Genomic DNA, 15,430 nt, shown 5'->3' with positions numbered 1-15,430 from the left:
TGATGCAATTGTTTTATGTCCTGCAGTCGAAGGTGTGAAATTCTTAAGACACTTATGCAATGAGAGGCTACAAAAAACATGCAGGTAATGTAAAAAATAACTTGTGTTGATGCTACAAACTGTTTACAACATCTTGTAACCATCAGTTTGATATGCAAGGAATCTATAAAAGAAGGCAGCAGGCACAGAACTTTGAAGTAAAAATCTAACACAGAATATAATGTATGCATGTCAAAGAAATAGCACAATATACACAGTAACTGGTCCAAAGCTGAAATGAATCACCAACAATACTCAAGTAAAATTACTGGTACTTAATTCAACAAAATATACATTTAAATTGATTCTAAATAAATAAAAATACAGCTGCCATTTAGTCTGAATCTGATGGTACTGAAAAGAATAATACTACTGACAAAGAAACTACAGACAAACTTATGAAGATTACATTCAACTTCACATGAATCTCATAACAATTATAAATACAAAATCTCAATGAGATACAAAAATATATATACATAGTACATGTATATGACCAAATTTTCATGCTTCTATATACAGTGTATATAAACAGCAAAACTCAAATTTATTCATCCCTGTAGAAAACATTCAGATATCTTTAAACCTTTTTTTCAAAAGATATGGCATCCCATCCGTTAAGTTATCTTTCCTTTGCCTATTCATCTGTCTTTTTTTTAAAACCAAGTTCATATCAGTTATTGCTTTACTCAATGTAACCTATGATTATCAATTCCTTTGCACAAAGCCTTAGCCGTCCAGTTGTATTAAATGTAAAAAAAAAACATACAAACATAACTTTGAAATGGGACAGAGTTGACTTCTTATCAGCAACAAGCATGTAATTGTCATGTCAAGTACATGTATGAAAATTGAGTCTTAGAAATTTAACATTTATAAAAAATACTTATATTCTTTTCATTGAGGTTAATGAAATTGATATAAAAATTCAAAACGTATTCATATAAATTAATTCATTGTGAACGAGACTGTTCCATTCTGAAATTCTTATTGTTAACAAATTAAATATACAATTAAACATAAATAAGTCAAAGAAAGAATTATGGAAATTTCTTTCAACTGTACCCTTCGTGTCCATAAAACCAGGCACATTCACTTCACCCTTATCACATTACAGGGGGCTTTCTACATGTTTACACAATGTTTGTTTGGCACATACAGTCACACAGAACAAAGTCTGTGTGGAAGACAACCTCTATTATGCAGGGGCACACAACTCTTGTCTGCTCCATTCCTCTCAAGAGTAGGTAACTCTGTTTGTGACCCTTGCTCTCATTTCTTGGGCTTTTTAGCGGGTGTGGGTTGAGAAAGAGTTGCCTGTTGAGCATCTGATACTTGTGTTGCAAACTGATACTGAATTGGGACCTACAAAATAAATACAGAAATGCCATTTAATGTCACATTTGTTTACATAGACAATGCTTTGACAAATATGCACTTCCTATGATTAAAATCATTTATTTTGATTTACAAATGAAAGACAATTTGCAATCAATGCATTGAAGATGATAAAAATGTGTAATTTTCTATCAGGTAAAACAATTAAAAAACTGTTGATTCAAAATTTGAATAGAAGTATATGTTGTATATTTTATTGAGCTCTGACATCACTTTACCTGTGAATTGCCTCCCGCAGCCAGACTGACAGGTATGGGGATTGTGATGATCTGTTGACCGTTCTCTGACTGGGATAAGGGTAGAGCTGTGGGGGTCTGCTGGAAGTTGAACATGGACCGGCTGGCATCCTGCAGTGTTGTTGGAGCATACACAATACCCTGTGGAGTGTGGTACATGACGACACCAGGGGTCATGGCTGCTGTGTTCTGTGTACCTACAAAAAGATGACCTGTTGTATCTTTCTGACTATTATAAGTTTAAGAACAGCTAATTGTTCATACAGCAATCCAGATGTTGACTAAACAAGCAGCCAAGTTATATTTACATGTAACAAGAGGCCCAGGGGCCTCTCAACTGCTGCACCAGTGAGCAACAAAAATTTAATAGAATAAAGCTGATATTAAATAATTTTCGAAATAAAAAATAAACATCAACAATAAAGATTTTCAAAAATTTGACAAAACTAACGGTAGTATATATAACTGGCCCGGGACAACTGAATATTGAGGTCGGGCTACTCAACATGTCTTTAAACTTGCCCTGTTGGGCTTCTGTAAATTTTACTAAACACTCACTCAGAGCAACAAAAATAATTATAATTTACACACAATATGTAGTATTTTTTATGTACCTGATAATTCTTTAATTAATTTTATTTTCAAACACATGTTTTATCGTCATAATTATTATTTTTGTAAGTCAAAATGTTAACTTTAAAGGTGATTCGAAATACCCTAAATGATTATAAATGTGGAATTTTTCAAATAGAAAAATGTCTTAGGTACAATCATAGAGTGACATATAATTTTTACCCAAAATACAGCCAGAATGCAGGATTTGGCATTTCTATTTTCAAAGTTTCCCGGGGGAGGGAAACCCCTCCCGCACCTACCCCCCTTGTCGCTGCAGGACTCGGCCACCAGCCTTTGGCTGCTGGACAACCAATACATGAACAGGGCTAGTAGAAATTACAAATGGCTAGCCCTGCTGACAACTATGGTTTTAAAGTTAGTGCCGATCCCTGAGAACTGAAAAGTTTACTGAAAGGGGGGGGGGGGGGGTTTTTAAATTCATGAATGCTTGAATTTAATACTACTTGAGAATGCCTTCATATCAATACAGCATATAACTTTGCTGTTCTTGATAAAAGGATTTTTTCAAAACATTTCCTTCCTATATATAACTTCATAAAAATTTGAATTTGATTCCCCATTGTTTCCCTCCCTACCCTAAGGGGCCATAAATTGAATAAATTTAAATCAGGATTTGAACAAACTTAATTCTACACTACCCGAAAATGCTTCCATTTAAATACTAGTATCACTAATCATGGCTTTGCTATTCTTGAGAAGAAGATTTTTTAAATTATATATTTGAATGTAAAATTTTGATCGGCCATTGTGGCCCCACCCTACCCCCGGGGGTCATGATATGAACAAACTTGAATCTACACTACCTGAGGATGCTTCCAAATGAGTTTCGTCTTTCCTGGCCAAGTGGTTTTTGAGAAGAAGATTTTTTAAGATTTTTCCTATATATATTCCTATGTCAAACTTTGATCAGCCATTGTGGCCCCATCCTACCCCGGGGGTTCATGATTTAAAGAAACTTACCGGTAAATCTACACTACCTGAGGATGCTTCCACATGAGTTTCGTCTTTCCTGGCCAAGTGGTTCTTGAGAAGAAGATTTATAAAGATTTTCCCCATATACAGCTCCTATGTAAAACTTTGATCCACCATTGTGGCTCCACCCTACCCCTGGGGGTCATGATTTGAATAAACTTGAATCTACACTACCTGAGGATGCTTCCACATGAGTTTCGTCTTTCCTGGCCAGGTGGTTCTTGAGAAGAAGATTTTTAAAGATTTTCCCTATATACTCCTATATGAAACTTTGATCGGCCATTGTGGCCCCACCCTACCCTCGGGGGTCATGATTTGAACAAAATTGAATCTCCACTACCTGAGGATGCTTCCACATGAGTTTCGTCTTTCCTGGCCAAGTGGTTCTTGAGAAGAAGATTTTTAAAGATTTTCCCTATATACTCCTATGTAAAACTTTGATCGGCCATTGTGGCCCCACCCTACCCCCGGGGGTCATGATTTGAACAAACTTGAATCTACACTTCCTGAGGATGCTTCCACATGAGTTTCATCTTTCCTGGCCCAGTGGTTTGTGAGAAGAAGATTTTTAAAAAATGCCATTAATTTTTCTCTAATTCATAATTATCTCCCCTTGGAAAAGGGCGTGGCCCTTCATTTGAACAAACTTGAATTCCCTTCACCTAAGGATACTATGTGGCAAGTTTGGTTGAAATTGGCCCAGTGGTTCTTGAGAAGAAGATGAAAATGTGAAAAGTTTACAATGACAACAACGACGACGACGGCAGACAACGGACAAATTTTGATCAGAAAAGCTCACTTGAGCCTTTGGCTCAGGTGAGCTAAAAATACAGTACTTCCTCTCAACTGCTGCAGATTAGAGTGAAAAAAAATTAATAGAATAAACTGATATAAAATAATTTTCCTAAATAAAAAAATAAACATCAACAATAAAGATTTTCAAAAATTTGATTTTTGCAAAACATAACATGTATATAAAACTGAAGTGTACCTGCTTGAGCTGTCTGTAGTCCTGCTGTACTAACATTGGTCAGTGTGGCGATGTTGTCCGAAGCCGAGGTGACCAATGTCTGCTGGGACGAGGAATCGCTGCTGGAACCTGTCAATCAAACTCAAACTTTAACCATCAAACAAATCACAATTAAGATAATGAAACAAACAAAATGAAGACTGAAAACCACTGATTCCGAAGAGTAGACCCTGCAAGGCATTCAATAGGGCCTACAATAAAAGTCCCATAACAAGAGATGTTTGTAAAACACTTATGCCCTCCTCCCCCAAATAATTGGAATTTTTCTAAGTCAAAGGGGCATAACTCATTAACTCATCTCTCAAAATACCCAAATTTTTTACATTTGATTTGCCCTGCTTTTGCGACAGACTGACCTAGATATTCTTATGATAAATCTTTATACAAAATTTAATTTCAATATATGCAACCTCTGCAAAGAAAATGCAGACACTGAAAATTAGTCCAAGGGGCATAACTCTGTTCAAAATGGCTTGATCGTACCCAAAACAGAACTTGACCTAGATATTCTTATGATAATTCTGTATACCAAATCTCATTTCAATATGTGCAACCTCTGCGAAAAAAAATGAATGAAAACGGTCCTGTACATACCTGAGAGAGCTACTATCTGACTGGAGTTGGGGAGTCTGTACAGTGTGTGGGAGGACTGGGGCATTGTAATATTGAGGTCCTGTACATACCTGAGAGAGCTACGATCTGATTGGAGTTGGGGAGTCTGTACAGTGTCTGGGAGGACTGGGGTATTGTAATAATGAGGTCCTGTACATACCTGAGAGAGCTACTATCTGATTGGAGTTGGGGAGTCTGTACAGTGTCTGGAAGGACTGGGGTATTGTAATATTGAGGTCCAGTACATACCTGAGAGAGCTACTATCTGATTGGAGTTGGGGAGTCTGTACAGTGTCTGGAAGGACTGGGGTATTGTAATATTGAGGTCCAGTACATACCTGAGAGAGCTACTATCTGATTGGAGTTGGGGAGTCTATACAGTGTCTGGGAGGACTGGGGTATTGTAATAATGAGGTCCTGTACATACCTGAGAGAGCTACTATCTGATTGGAGTTGGGGAGTCTGTACAGTGTCTGGGCCTGGGAGGACTGGGACACTGGCTGACCATTCTGCTGAATTGGGATCAGTGGTGCTCCTAAAAAGAAAATAATCATTAATTTTCTGAAGTCACTGAAGCAATATTTGCTCTTATGTTTATGAATCAATCTACTGAAGAAAACTTTGGCTTATGGTTACCAAATTGTGGATACAGAAGCATTTATCTCCCTTTTTACTGAACTTTGTGCATATTGAAGCAGTTATCTACCTTGTGGGACTAACACCGCCCCCGGAGGGAGGCCTGGGATGGTAAGATTGACGTTGCCGGCCAGATTTTTGGAGGCGGAGGATGTAGGTGGGGACTGGGAGGTGGCCTGACTGCTGGGGGTGGTCTGCTGCAGTGGGGAGGAGGTACCACTCGTGTTGTCAGGGGAACTTCTGTTGATCAGTCCTGGCTCTGGGATGGATACAGGCATAAACATTGGCTTCATCCCACTCTCCACCTGTAACACACCCAATTACATATGATATAAATTATAATTCTTGTTTACTAGTTTGATTTTTATGCAAGAAGAACTGTAACAGTATATTCATAAGGGCTGTAATAGTTCACTGAATTGATCCAAACTTTGATCAGTCTGGTTTCATGTTATTTTAAAATTTTCTTCAATTTAGGTTTATCCTTAGTCTTTATAACAGTGGATCTGCTGTTGCTAACGTTTTCACCACTCAGCCTGTTTAAAAACTATCATAATTTTGATTCCATGAAATATTTGAGCCACTGCATGTTTACAGCTTATAAATAGAGTCAAAATATAATGAATTTATAAGTGAAAAGAAAATAATAAGAAACCAATAGCCTGAAATGGCATCAATCCCAACCCCCTGATGTTTATTGCAGGGGAATGGGTGTGGACAAAATAAGAAAGACTAGAGGATCATTGATGTAAAAGCCATAGAACCTTGAATTATGACTGCTGAATGGTCACAAATTGTTTAATTGTTGCTGCTATTAAAATGGGATGGGGAGGGCAATTTTTTTTTTTTTGTTATTTAATACTAGATTAAATCAAAACAAACAAGTTATTTAAGCAATCTGCAAATTTAGGCTAAAATTTGGAATTTATTTTTATATTTTCCTTGTATTATTCAGGAGTTTTTTTTTTTACTTTTTAAATTAAACCCTATTTGATTCATATACAAAGAGTAATTAAAACAAATCAAATGCAATACTAACTGTAAATATATCTCTAATGTCACTCAAATGAATTGTATAAAGGAATTTGGGTGGGGATAGGTCTTTAAAATATATTTATACCATGTATACCGTATAAAATTAAGGACATACGCAATGTATCTCACCTACTGTTAATTTTTCAAGATATTTTAAATTTAAACTTACAATACCATTACATGTTTTTTTATTTTACTATTTTAGATTTCGAAGGTTGGGCAAACTTTTGAGGCCTAAGAATAAAGCTCCCTTAAGATATTAAAAATGCAAAAATAAAATCTTTTAAGACAACAATAATTTGTATAATGCTATTAAAAAATAGAATCAAAATATTGTAAAATACCCCCCCCCTCCCCCCCGCCTTCCTTTCAAAAAAATATTATAATAAATACAAATTCCTTATTCAACCCATTTCTATTCCCGAAGTAACAACAATGGAGCAAATTTGGCATACTGCCTCTCCAAGACATATTTGCAGCATGTGCTTGCAGTGATAAAAATCACTCATACAAAGCATCTATATATTACCACTAAAATTCCAGGGAAAATTGTTGCCATGGAGATAAACATGTTCCTTTTTAACTTGTGAAAAATGTCTGTTCTTGGTGTGTCTCAACAGCACTACACCACATCTAGCATGATTACTAGATTATCACTTATTAATATGACTACATCATTACCGGCCGCCAGGAGGCGGTCGGTTATATGATATGAAAGTTTTAAGTCGCCGTGCGTTTCTGCGGAGTTAGAACAATTTGAATAAAAAATATTTAACATTCATGTAATAGAATATTAAGAAAGAGTGTCTAAATGTAAAATAAAAACGCATAAAAATCATAAAATTTTGTGAATAATGGGTTAAATGTTTCATCCAATCCTGATTGACAAATTCCGACGTAACTGAAGTGCGGAGAAATAAGCACACATGTTGGGCATAGTCTAAAGCAAGGACCGCGTTATATACATGTACAAACACATTTACTTTCTCTACTTCAACAGGTTTTAATTTGTTGTATATATAATTTAAAATGACGTGTAATTATATATATACAATGTACTTTTTAAATTTTCAAAAATATGACTTACTCTTAATTTATTATCAGACAGAATATTAGGAGATTTTTCTCCAACAGACAAGGATAAAGCGCGTTTTACAACATGCCAAGCCTTTTCCCGCCACGTCTCATACCAAAACAAGATAGAGAAGAAATGTAGTGGCGGATCTAGAGGGAGTTGGGGGTTTCAACATCCTCTGAGCGAGCGAGGAGCCCCACATAGTTGTTACGTTTTATTTAATGTTAAACTATCTCTAGTTAGATAAGTTTAAATGTTAGTTTTAATGGTTCAGTGTTAAAACTACTTTAAACATCAAACTTCCGCCAGAGTTCGGTTATAGTACCAATTAAACTTACTGAGTGCGGGGACGCAGAGGGCTATGAGTAAGTTGCTTAAATACATTGTACATGTAGCAATGTACATGTAATATGTACTGAAGAAAATCCTGGGATGTCGCATTCAAATGTTTAATGTCACAGGGATATATATTAATTAACAGATAAATATAAGAATTCAGTTTCTAATTTATTATATGAAAGAATTAATTAATTGGTTTGCGGCCGATTTTTGACGCTTGCGTCAATATGTTTCTTGTACATGTATTAATGTGAGGATTAAGAAATCATTTTGAACTTGAATTATTTAAAATTCTTAAAAAGATAGGAACATATATATAGCAATATGCTTTAATCAATTAATTAATTGTTAGTATTTTCTTTTTTCAAATTTTAGGAAAATCATTATCATTCTGTTTTTTTTTCAATCTGTAAATCTTCTTTGGAGGGTTTCTCTTTTTCAATGAGATTTTGTTAAAAAGTGAACTTTACTTTCAAAATTCAAAAAGAATTATTATCTTTAAAAATATTTTTTTTTTAAAAAATTGAAATTCAATATTAGATTAAAGATAATAAAGTTTTTTTTTAAGCTATTATTTATATAGTAAGAGACTCATATTTAAAAAAAAAATCAAATCAGATAAACTGATATCTGCTAAAAAAGTTGCTAGTAAATATTTTGTACTCATTTACATTTCATAAAATCTGCTGGCAAAACATTAATCAAGCTTATTTCAATAAAAATTCCTTATTCAACTCATTTTTATTCCAGAAGCCATGACACGCTGGAACAAATTTGGCTGGAACAAATTTGGCGCACTGCCTCTCTAAGACATATTTGCAGCATTTCACTGCTGACTAAGAAATCTCTCTCATACACACAACATTCATACATTACAAGAGTAAATATTGCCATGGTGATAAATTCATTCCTTTTAACTTGAGGGAGATGTGTTTGCCTGATCTTGGAGGGGCAATATCTCTCCACCATAATATATCCATCACACATAACAACTGAATCTCATTGACACTAACAGCACACTCGCCCCCTGAAGGAAAACCTGCTCTGTCTCCTCAATCCTATTCAGGTTATTATACTATACAGAAATTTGATTTTGATACCTTAATGATTGATTTGTTGATCAAATATGATTTCATTAAAAAAAATTAAAATACTGATGCAATTAAACTTGAGAAACAAGTTTTCTTGCTCAAATTAGTTAATAATTTGTATCATCCAAATTCAGAAAAAAGCACTTAACATTTACATATTTTCTTACATTAAGAAAAAGAGGAAAAACAATACTTTTAGAGCTTGAAATTACTTTCACTATTTCATCAAAAATTTTTTTTAAATTTTCACTGATACACATTTTGATAATGAATGAGCATTGTGTTTTTGTGTTTATCTGGAAGCAAAAGTAACTTTGTTCTTTACTGCAGCTACTTCATTCCTTCATTTACAAAGTTAATCACCTATAGAGCTTAGGGGAAATCAGAATCTACGATCTACAGATGGTGAGTGCCCTGACATAATTCTCCATAACTGCTCCAGTTCCGCCAATTCCCAAGTAAGATTACACGACTTATTCCTCCAGACTTTCCCAGCAGTAGCTACAGAAGCCTATTTGATATAAAACAAACAATTTTGACATATGTGAGGAAAGGAGCTGTTTTATCTCTGCCTACATGGAAGGCTTCCAATTAGCTTCTCGATACAGGGCTTCTCCAGTTACACAGGATATGGGGATCCCTGCTGCCGAATTTGGCTTTGTACCTCTTACTGAAAGTTCTGGGAATGGAGTGTGAGGCAAAGGCAAATTGCAGTAGGGTTTATGGATCTCTTTGTACATCCAGAGAACTTTACTTTACGTGATATACAAGAGCACATTATTACTTTTAATAAATATTTTAAAAAAAACTTATTAATTTAATTTTTTTTCTAAATGTGATTGAAGCATTAATAAAATTTTCGAAAAGAAGAAAATAATTCTGGTTTTCAAAAATTCTTAACATGCATTGAAGGGGTAAAATGAATATGAAAGAATACACTATATACTTCTTGTACTGTGCCATTTATGATTAATTTTAAATAAAATTTATCAATATTATAAAGTAAACCTTTATATGACTGATTTTTTTTTCAACTCCATATTTGATATAATCATTCCCCAACTCCCATAACAGAGAGAAAACTTCCAAAGTTCTTAATATCCTGTAAATAAGAGCAAATACAAACAGACTCCCTCCCCTAGCAGTTCCCTAACCCCCTCCTGTGTTAATAATGACAACTCCATCATTGTTAACAATAAACAAACAAAGAAGTATTTTGCCTTGGTCTTATCACACTATTAGTGGCAAGAAATGGCACAGAAGCTCCAGCTGAGAGGAACACACAGCTGATATTTATGGTATTCTCCAGCTCTTGATTTGCAACAGATGGTAAACACAGCATTTGGAGAGTTAAGCATACAAAGTAACTTCAGAATTTTTTTTGGATGAATGCAATTGCATATTCCAGTACAGTCATTCTTCTATAGACAATTCATTGTCTTCTTGATGAAAACTTGGAAACTTTTTAAGTTTTTTCCCCCAATTAATAAATAAAAATGTTACTCAAACAATAAATAAAAATGTTAAGAAAATTAAATTTAAAAAAAAAGGTTAGATTAGGTATTTAAAAAAAGAAGAAGAAAATGTTCCCATATTTTTTACATTTTCCTGGAGAAATTAAAAGTGTATACAAACTTTTGCGTGCTCTTCTTCCCCGACTGCATAGGACAATTCTGTTTCCTCGAAACCTGTTGGATTCATTCTTTGGTCCATTGTCATCTGGGGCTGCGAACCTGGTGGTGGATCCGGAGAATTGAGGCATGTTTGAATAAGTGCTTTTCCACTGTCACTTGTGATCATAGGTTGTAATTTTCTTGTAGCAAAAGTATAGACATGTCCAGTTTCACTTGCCACTAGCAGCATTACTTGAGTGCCAGTAAGAGTCGACAATTCATAAGCCTGTTAAGAACAGTAATCAATTTTATTTTAAGTACTATAAACATGATAAATAACAAAATAATTTAAAAACTTTGGAATTAGACAGTCTAAAAAGAAAATTACAGAAAAGTTCTGACCTTTTTCATAATTCCTGTTTTGCGTTTGCTGAAAGTTGTATATCGCCTCAATTTATTTTCAATAAATTCCATTTTAATTTTGACTCTCCCCTTGGTCTTTTTCCCCGGCTTGAGCCCCTGGGGGTTAGTTGCCACAGATATTTCCCCTTCGGAGTCCGAATCCTCTTCCAAAGTCGAAGGATCGACATTTTCCATCGTAAACGCGTTCACCGCTCCCCCCGGGGCAGTGGGGAAGGCTGGCTGATTCAAATGTGTACCATTCATTGTTTTCAGTAAAATATGTCCAGTTACAACCTTTACTATCAACTGTTCATGAATGGAAGAATGAACTGACTGTACCTAATTTGCTCCTCGCCATAAACGGAATACCGGGCGAATCACAGCGAGTATATCAATGCGCGCAGAAATCTAGGTCATATTATTTATCGTCTTCGGATGTGGCAGACACGTTTAGATATCTCTGAAATGATTGTAGATTGCTTTCATTCTTGCTACATGTCCTAATGTATGATTTTCTATGTTCGGAATGTAGTTTTTCATTTCGCGAATTAATATTGACCAAATTTTGAGTAAATATGAGTTCCTTGTATGGCAATGTGGGGTTCCCATATATGGCGTCCACGGCCAAATATGGACTGGATAAAATCATATATGGTAACATGCAAATAAGCACCAACTATTTTCGCGCCAAGACATCATCTGAATGAAAATATATGTAAAACAATTAACAATTTATTGGAATAGGTTTTAAGACTATATCTTTTAAAGATCCGTGCGTAATGCATGAGCACTGACAATAAAAATTACATCATAATCACTCTCTCCACTTTCTCTTTCTGAATGTTCCCAAACCAAGTTTTAAATAATTTATTAAATTTCGCAACACTAATAGATCTAAATATTTTCCGACATACTCTTTCAATAATTATTGATTACTAGTATATGTACTTTTTCCTATACTTGTTCATTTACTTTTTGAGTGGAAAACGCATGATAAATAGCCCCCCCCCCCCCATTCTATAAAGTTTTCGTCACACCAAACTTAGCAGCCTAGAAGAAATTAATAATTCTACTTGAATTTTTTTCTCGGGGAATGAATGTATCTATAGATTTTCTTCTCTCCTTTTACATCTGGGGATTTCCTAGCTTTGAAAATAAGTTTACGGTGGTTTTTCGTCACAGACGCTTGTAACCCCCCCCCCCTTCTGAATACACATCCTAACAGTTTTCATAATTATTTTTTTAACTTTATAATACCACTCTTTTTAAATAAAGCGTTAAGTCTGCGTTATATATATTTTAGATTTTTCCTGGAATACATTCAAATACGTAATAGAAGAATAAATGGGGAAAAACTGAAAAATATATTTTGACCTGGGGTGTATATTCGGGCTTAAAACAAGAAAGAACCTGTGGTTTTCATTACTTACAATGAATGTTTATTTTGCCAAGATCTTAAAACTAAGCTAAAAATACAAAAATCAAGTGCATTTACAAAATTACTTCCCCGTGGGACAGTTTCTGATTTTAAAACTAGAAGTCTTTTGTTCACGAACAAATAAAATTTATAACTGATTATTATCAAAATTACTCACAATCTTTTTAGGATTCTCACGCAAATATATCACTGTGTTTATACATTAATACCTCAAATAAATGAATTAATATCTTAATATTTCAATATTTCTCCTTTTCAGAGAGAGAGAGAGAGAGAGAGAGAGAGAGAGAGAGAGAGAGAGAGAGAGAGAGAGAGCGAGAGATCACATACTATTATGTGAGTTCATACTGGGCGAATATTTATTTTAAAAAAAAGATACTGGTTCTTTGAAAGTTGCTTAACAAAGAAGATGGGGGATAAGAATTCTTAATGAGCTATGCACATTGTAGCGTAGTGGTTAACGCGTTAGTCTCAAAGAAATATATGATACATGCACTGGATTTTTATTGCTAGAGTTCGAATCCCACGAAAACTATCTTATATTTTAATAAAAAAAAAATATTTTTTTTCCGAGATTTTTTTCTCTCGGAAAAGTTTTGTTTCTCATAAATTCAATAATGCGAACTTAATCTAAATATATGTACTTAATTCACAAAATGAATATGATTTCTTTATATCTGAAGCTATAAGGAATCATTCTGTATCTTCTTTTAAAGAGAAAGTAGAAAAATAATAAAATTCGGATAAATTAAATATTGACGTGGTGAAATCAATATTATTGTTCGCATCATAATAAAACAAAATAGATTTTGTTCTTTTTGTACTATTTAATTAATTTCTATGATACGTTAAATGTATATAAAAATATAGTATACCACAAATAGAGTCGATTGGCTACGAACAAGAGGCTCATGGGCCACATGGCTCACCTGAGCACATCACACAAGCTAGGTAAAAACACAAATCAGCACAGTATTGAAAAGTTAACCTGGGGGAGGGGGGCTTGAATTTTAAACTTCTTTAGGTTGCTACCAAATCAATATAGCATACATGTATGACTTTGTCGTTCTTGAAAAGAAGATTTTTAAAAAATCCTTCCTACATATTACCTTGTAAAAAAAAAAAGAAGATCTCCCTTTGTGCCCCTTCTCCGGTCATGATTTGAAAAAAAAAATTGAATCTTTACTATACATGCGGATGCATACATGTCAATTTGACTAAACATATAACTATTTTGTTCTGGGGAAGATTTTTTCTTATGCAAAACTTCTTATGTAAAACTTCCATTGGTTCCATATATTAAACTGTAAACTGAAATTCTTGAGAAGATTTTTAAAAGATGCCACTAATTTTTCAATAATTCATAATTATTTACCTCCCCCTGGAAGAAGGCGTGACCCATCATTTGAACAAACTTGGGAGTCATGATTTGAATATATTTGTCTTTGACCGAATCCAAACAATTTACCTTTTGAGATTATTTCCATTCTAATTCTAGTTCCATATATTAAACTGTAAACTTAAATTCTTGAGAAGAAGATTTTTAAAAGATGCCACTAATTTTTCAATAATTCTTAATTAATTTATCTCCCCCTGGAAGAGGGCGTGACCCATCATTTGAAGAAACTTGAATCCCCTTTTCCCAAGGATACTTTGTGGCATGTTTGATTGAAATTGGCACAGAAGATAAAAATTAAAAGAAATCCGGAGAATTAGCGATTGTGCATGTCGATTAGACTTTTCTCGGCATATAAAATATCCGGTGTGCATAAGCCGAGCCGGATGCAGGGCATGTAAAAGTTTAATGTTTATTTATTGACTTCTTCATAACTGAAGAGTGATAAAGTGCTATGTAAACGTTAGGGTCCAAAGTCCTTCCCTACAAATCCACGTTTATCAAGTAAGATTTTATCAAAGTCAATCTGTCGTATTTGAAGAAAGGGGGGGGGTAGGTTGTTGACGAAATAAAAAAAATCTTATCATCTTGCAATAGTTTTGATAAGAGAATTATTGATTGACTTTTTTATTTATTGAAGGGCCAAACTTTCGTCAGTTTTGTAACTGTCTAGGCCTAATACAGGCAGTCACTAAAATTCGCATGTATTGCTCTTCCATACACCAGCACAAATGTAGCAGAAAATTGTAGAATTGCTCCAAACAATTTTGGAAACAGTAAATGAAGAGACAGTGAGAACATCTATGATTTCAACAAATATTCATTCAATGAATTGATACTGAATGTGACATTATGTATTACTTCTATAACTATTGAAGTGGGGGTGGGGGGGGGGGTTGTTTTTTGCATCGGCATCCAAGGGTAATGTTTCTGGAGCAGTTTGTTTTTGAATACTTCTTTATTTATCCTTTATTTATCAAAGAACATGAAATTGAAAGATGCTTCTAGTGTGTTTCATTGTACCAGTCATGATTTCAGATGACCAGATTAATGTTTTTAGAGCAGCTAGGTTAAGGTGTTAGTATGGTTAGGAGAAGGTTAAAAGTTTTGAACATTCCAATTTACTATAAGCCCTATGTTGACCAAATTTGCTTGGATAAGACGTTTAAGGATACACGCTACCTGGGTGTGATTCAGATGCTGGATTAATTGACCTAAATTTTCCAGATGAGTGAGCAGGTTAGAATTTTTAGAAGTTGGTTTATTTCTAAAATAACTATAGTATAGTTCCCATGTTGACAAAACTTACTTGGATGATAATCTAAGGGTGAACAGTACCAGACTCGATTTGGAGGCTGGATCTTACCTACAACATCCAGATGAGTGACCAGGTTCAAGTTTTTCGAGCATGTTGGTGTCCAGTGTCTATCCATCTGGCTGTCTGTCTAAACACAATTTTTCAAAACATTCAAAAAGAGATTT

The 15,430-nt window shown here is 34.3% G+C and overlaps 2 protein-coding genes across 2 annotated transcripts in view; one reads left to right on the top strand and one right to left on the bottom strand.

Moving 5' to 3' along the window:
• Positions 1-36: 36 nt before the first annotated feature.
• On the bottom strand, positions 37-11,504 carry LOC134257618 (serum response factor-like). Its single transcript, XM_062740205.1, has 7 exons — positions 11,115-11,504; positions 10,735-10,998; positions 5,630-5,864; positions 5,351-5,458; positions 4,273-4,380; positions 1,656-1,870; positions 37-1,404 (listed from the first exon to the last, which is right to left on the bottom strand). Exons 1-7 carry the CDS (start codon positions 11,376-11,378, stop codon positions 1,312-1,314), a joined length of 1,287 nt encoding a protein of 428 aa, XP_062596189.1. The 5' UTR covers positions 11,379-11,504; the 3' UTR covers positions 37-1,311.
• A 2,844-nt stretch (positions 11,505-14,348) lies between these two features.
• The window catches only part of LOC134257615 (CSC1-like protein 2), a 49,921-nt gene continuing 48,839 nt past the window's right edge, over positions 14,349-15,430 (top strand). Inside the window, exon 1 of the mRNA XM_062740203.1 lies at positions 14,349-14,452. The gene's annotated coding sequence lies outside the window, so the exon portion shown is untranslated. The remainder of the gene's footprint in view (positions 14,453-15,430) is intronic.

This window comes from Saccostrea cucullata, unplaced genomic scaffold (genome assembly GCF_032062105.1).
Source record: "Saccostrea cucullata isolate Sc308-1 unplaced genomic scaffold, CSIRO_AGI_Scuc_v1 ctg2415, whole genome shotgun sequence".
Lineage (NCBI taxonomy): Eukaryota > Metazoa > Mollusca > Bivalvia > Ostreida > Ostreidae > Saccostrea > Saccostrea cuccullata.
The sequence above is the reverse complement of the archived record's forward strand: the minus strand, read 5'-3'. Positions and strand labels throughout refer to the sequence as shown.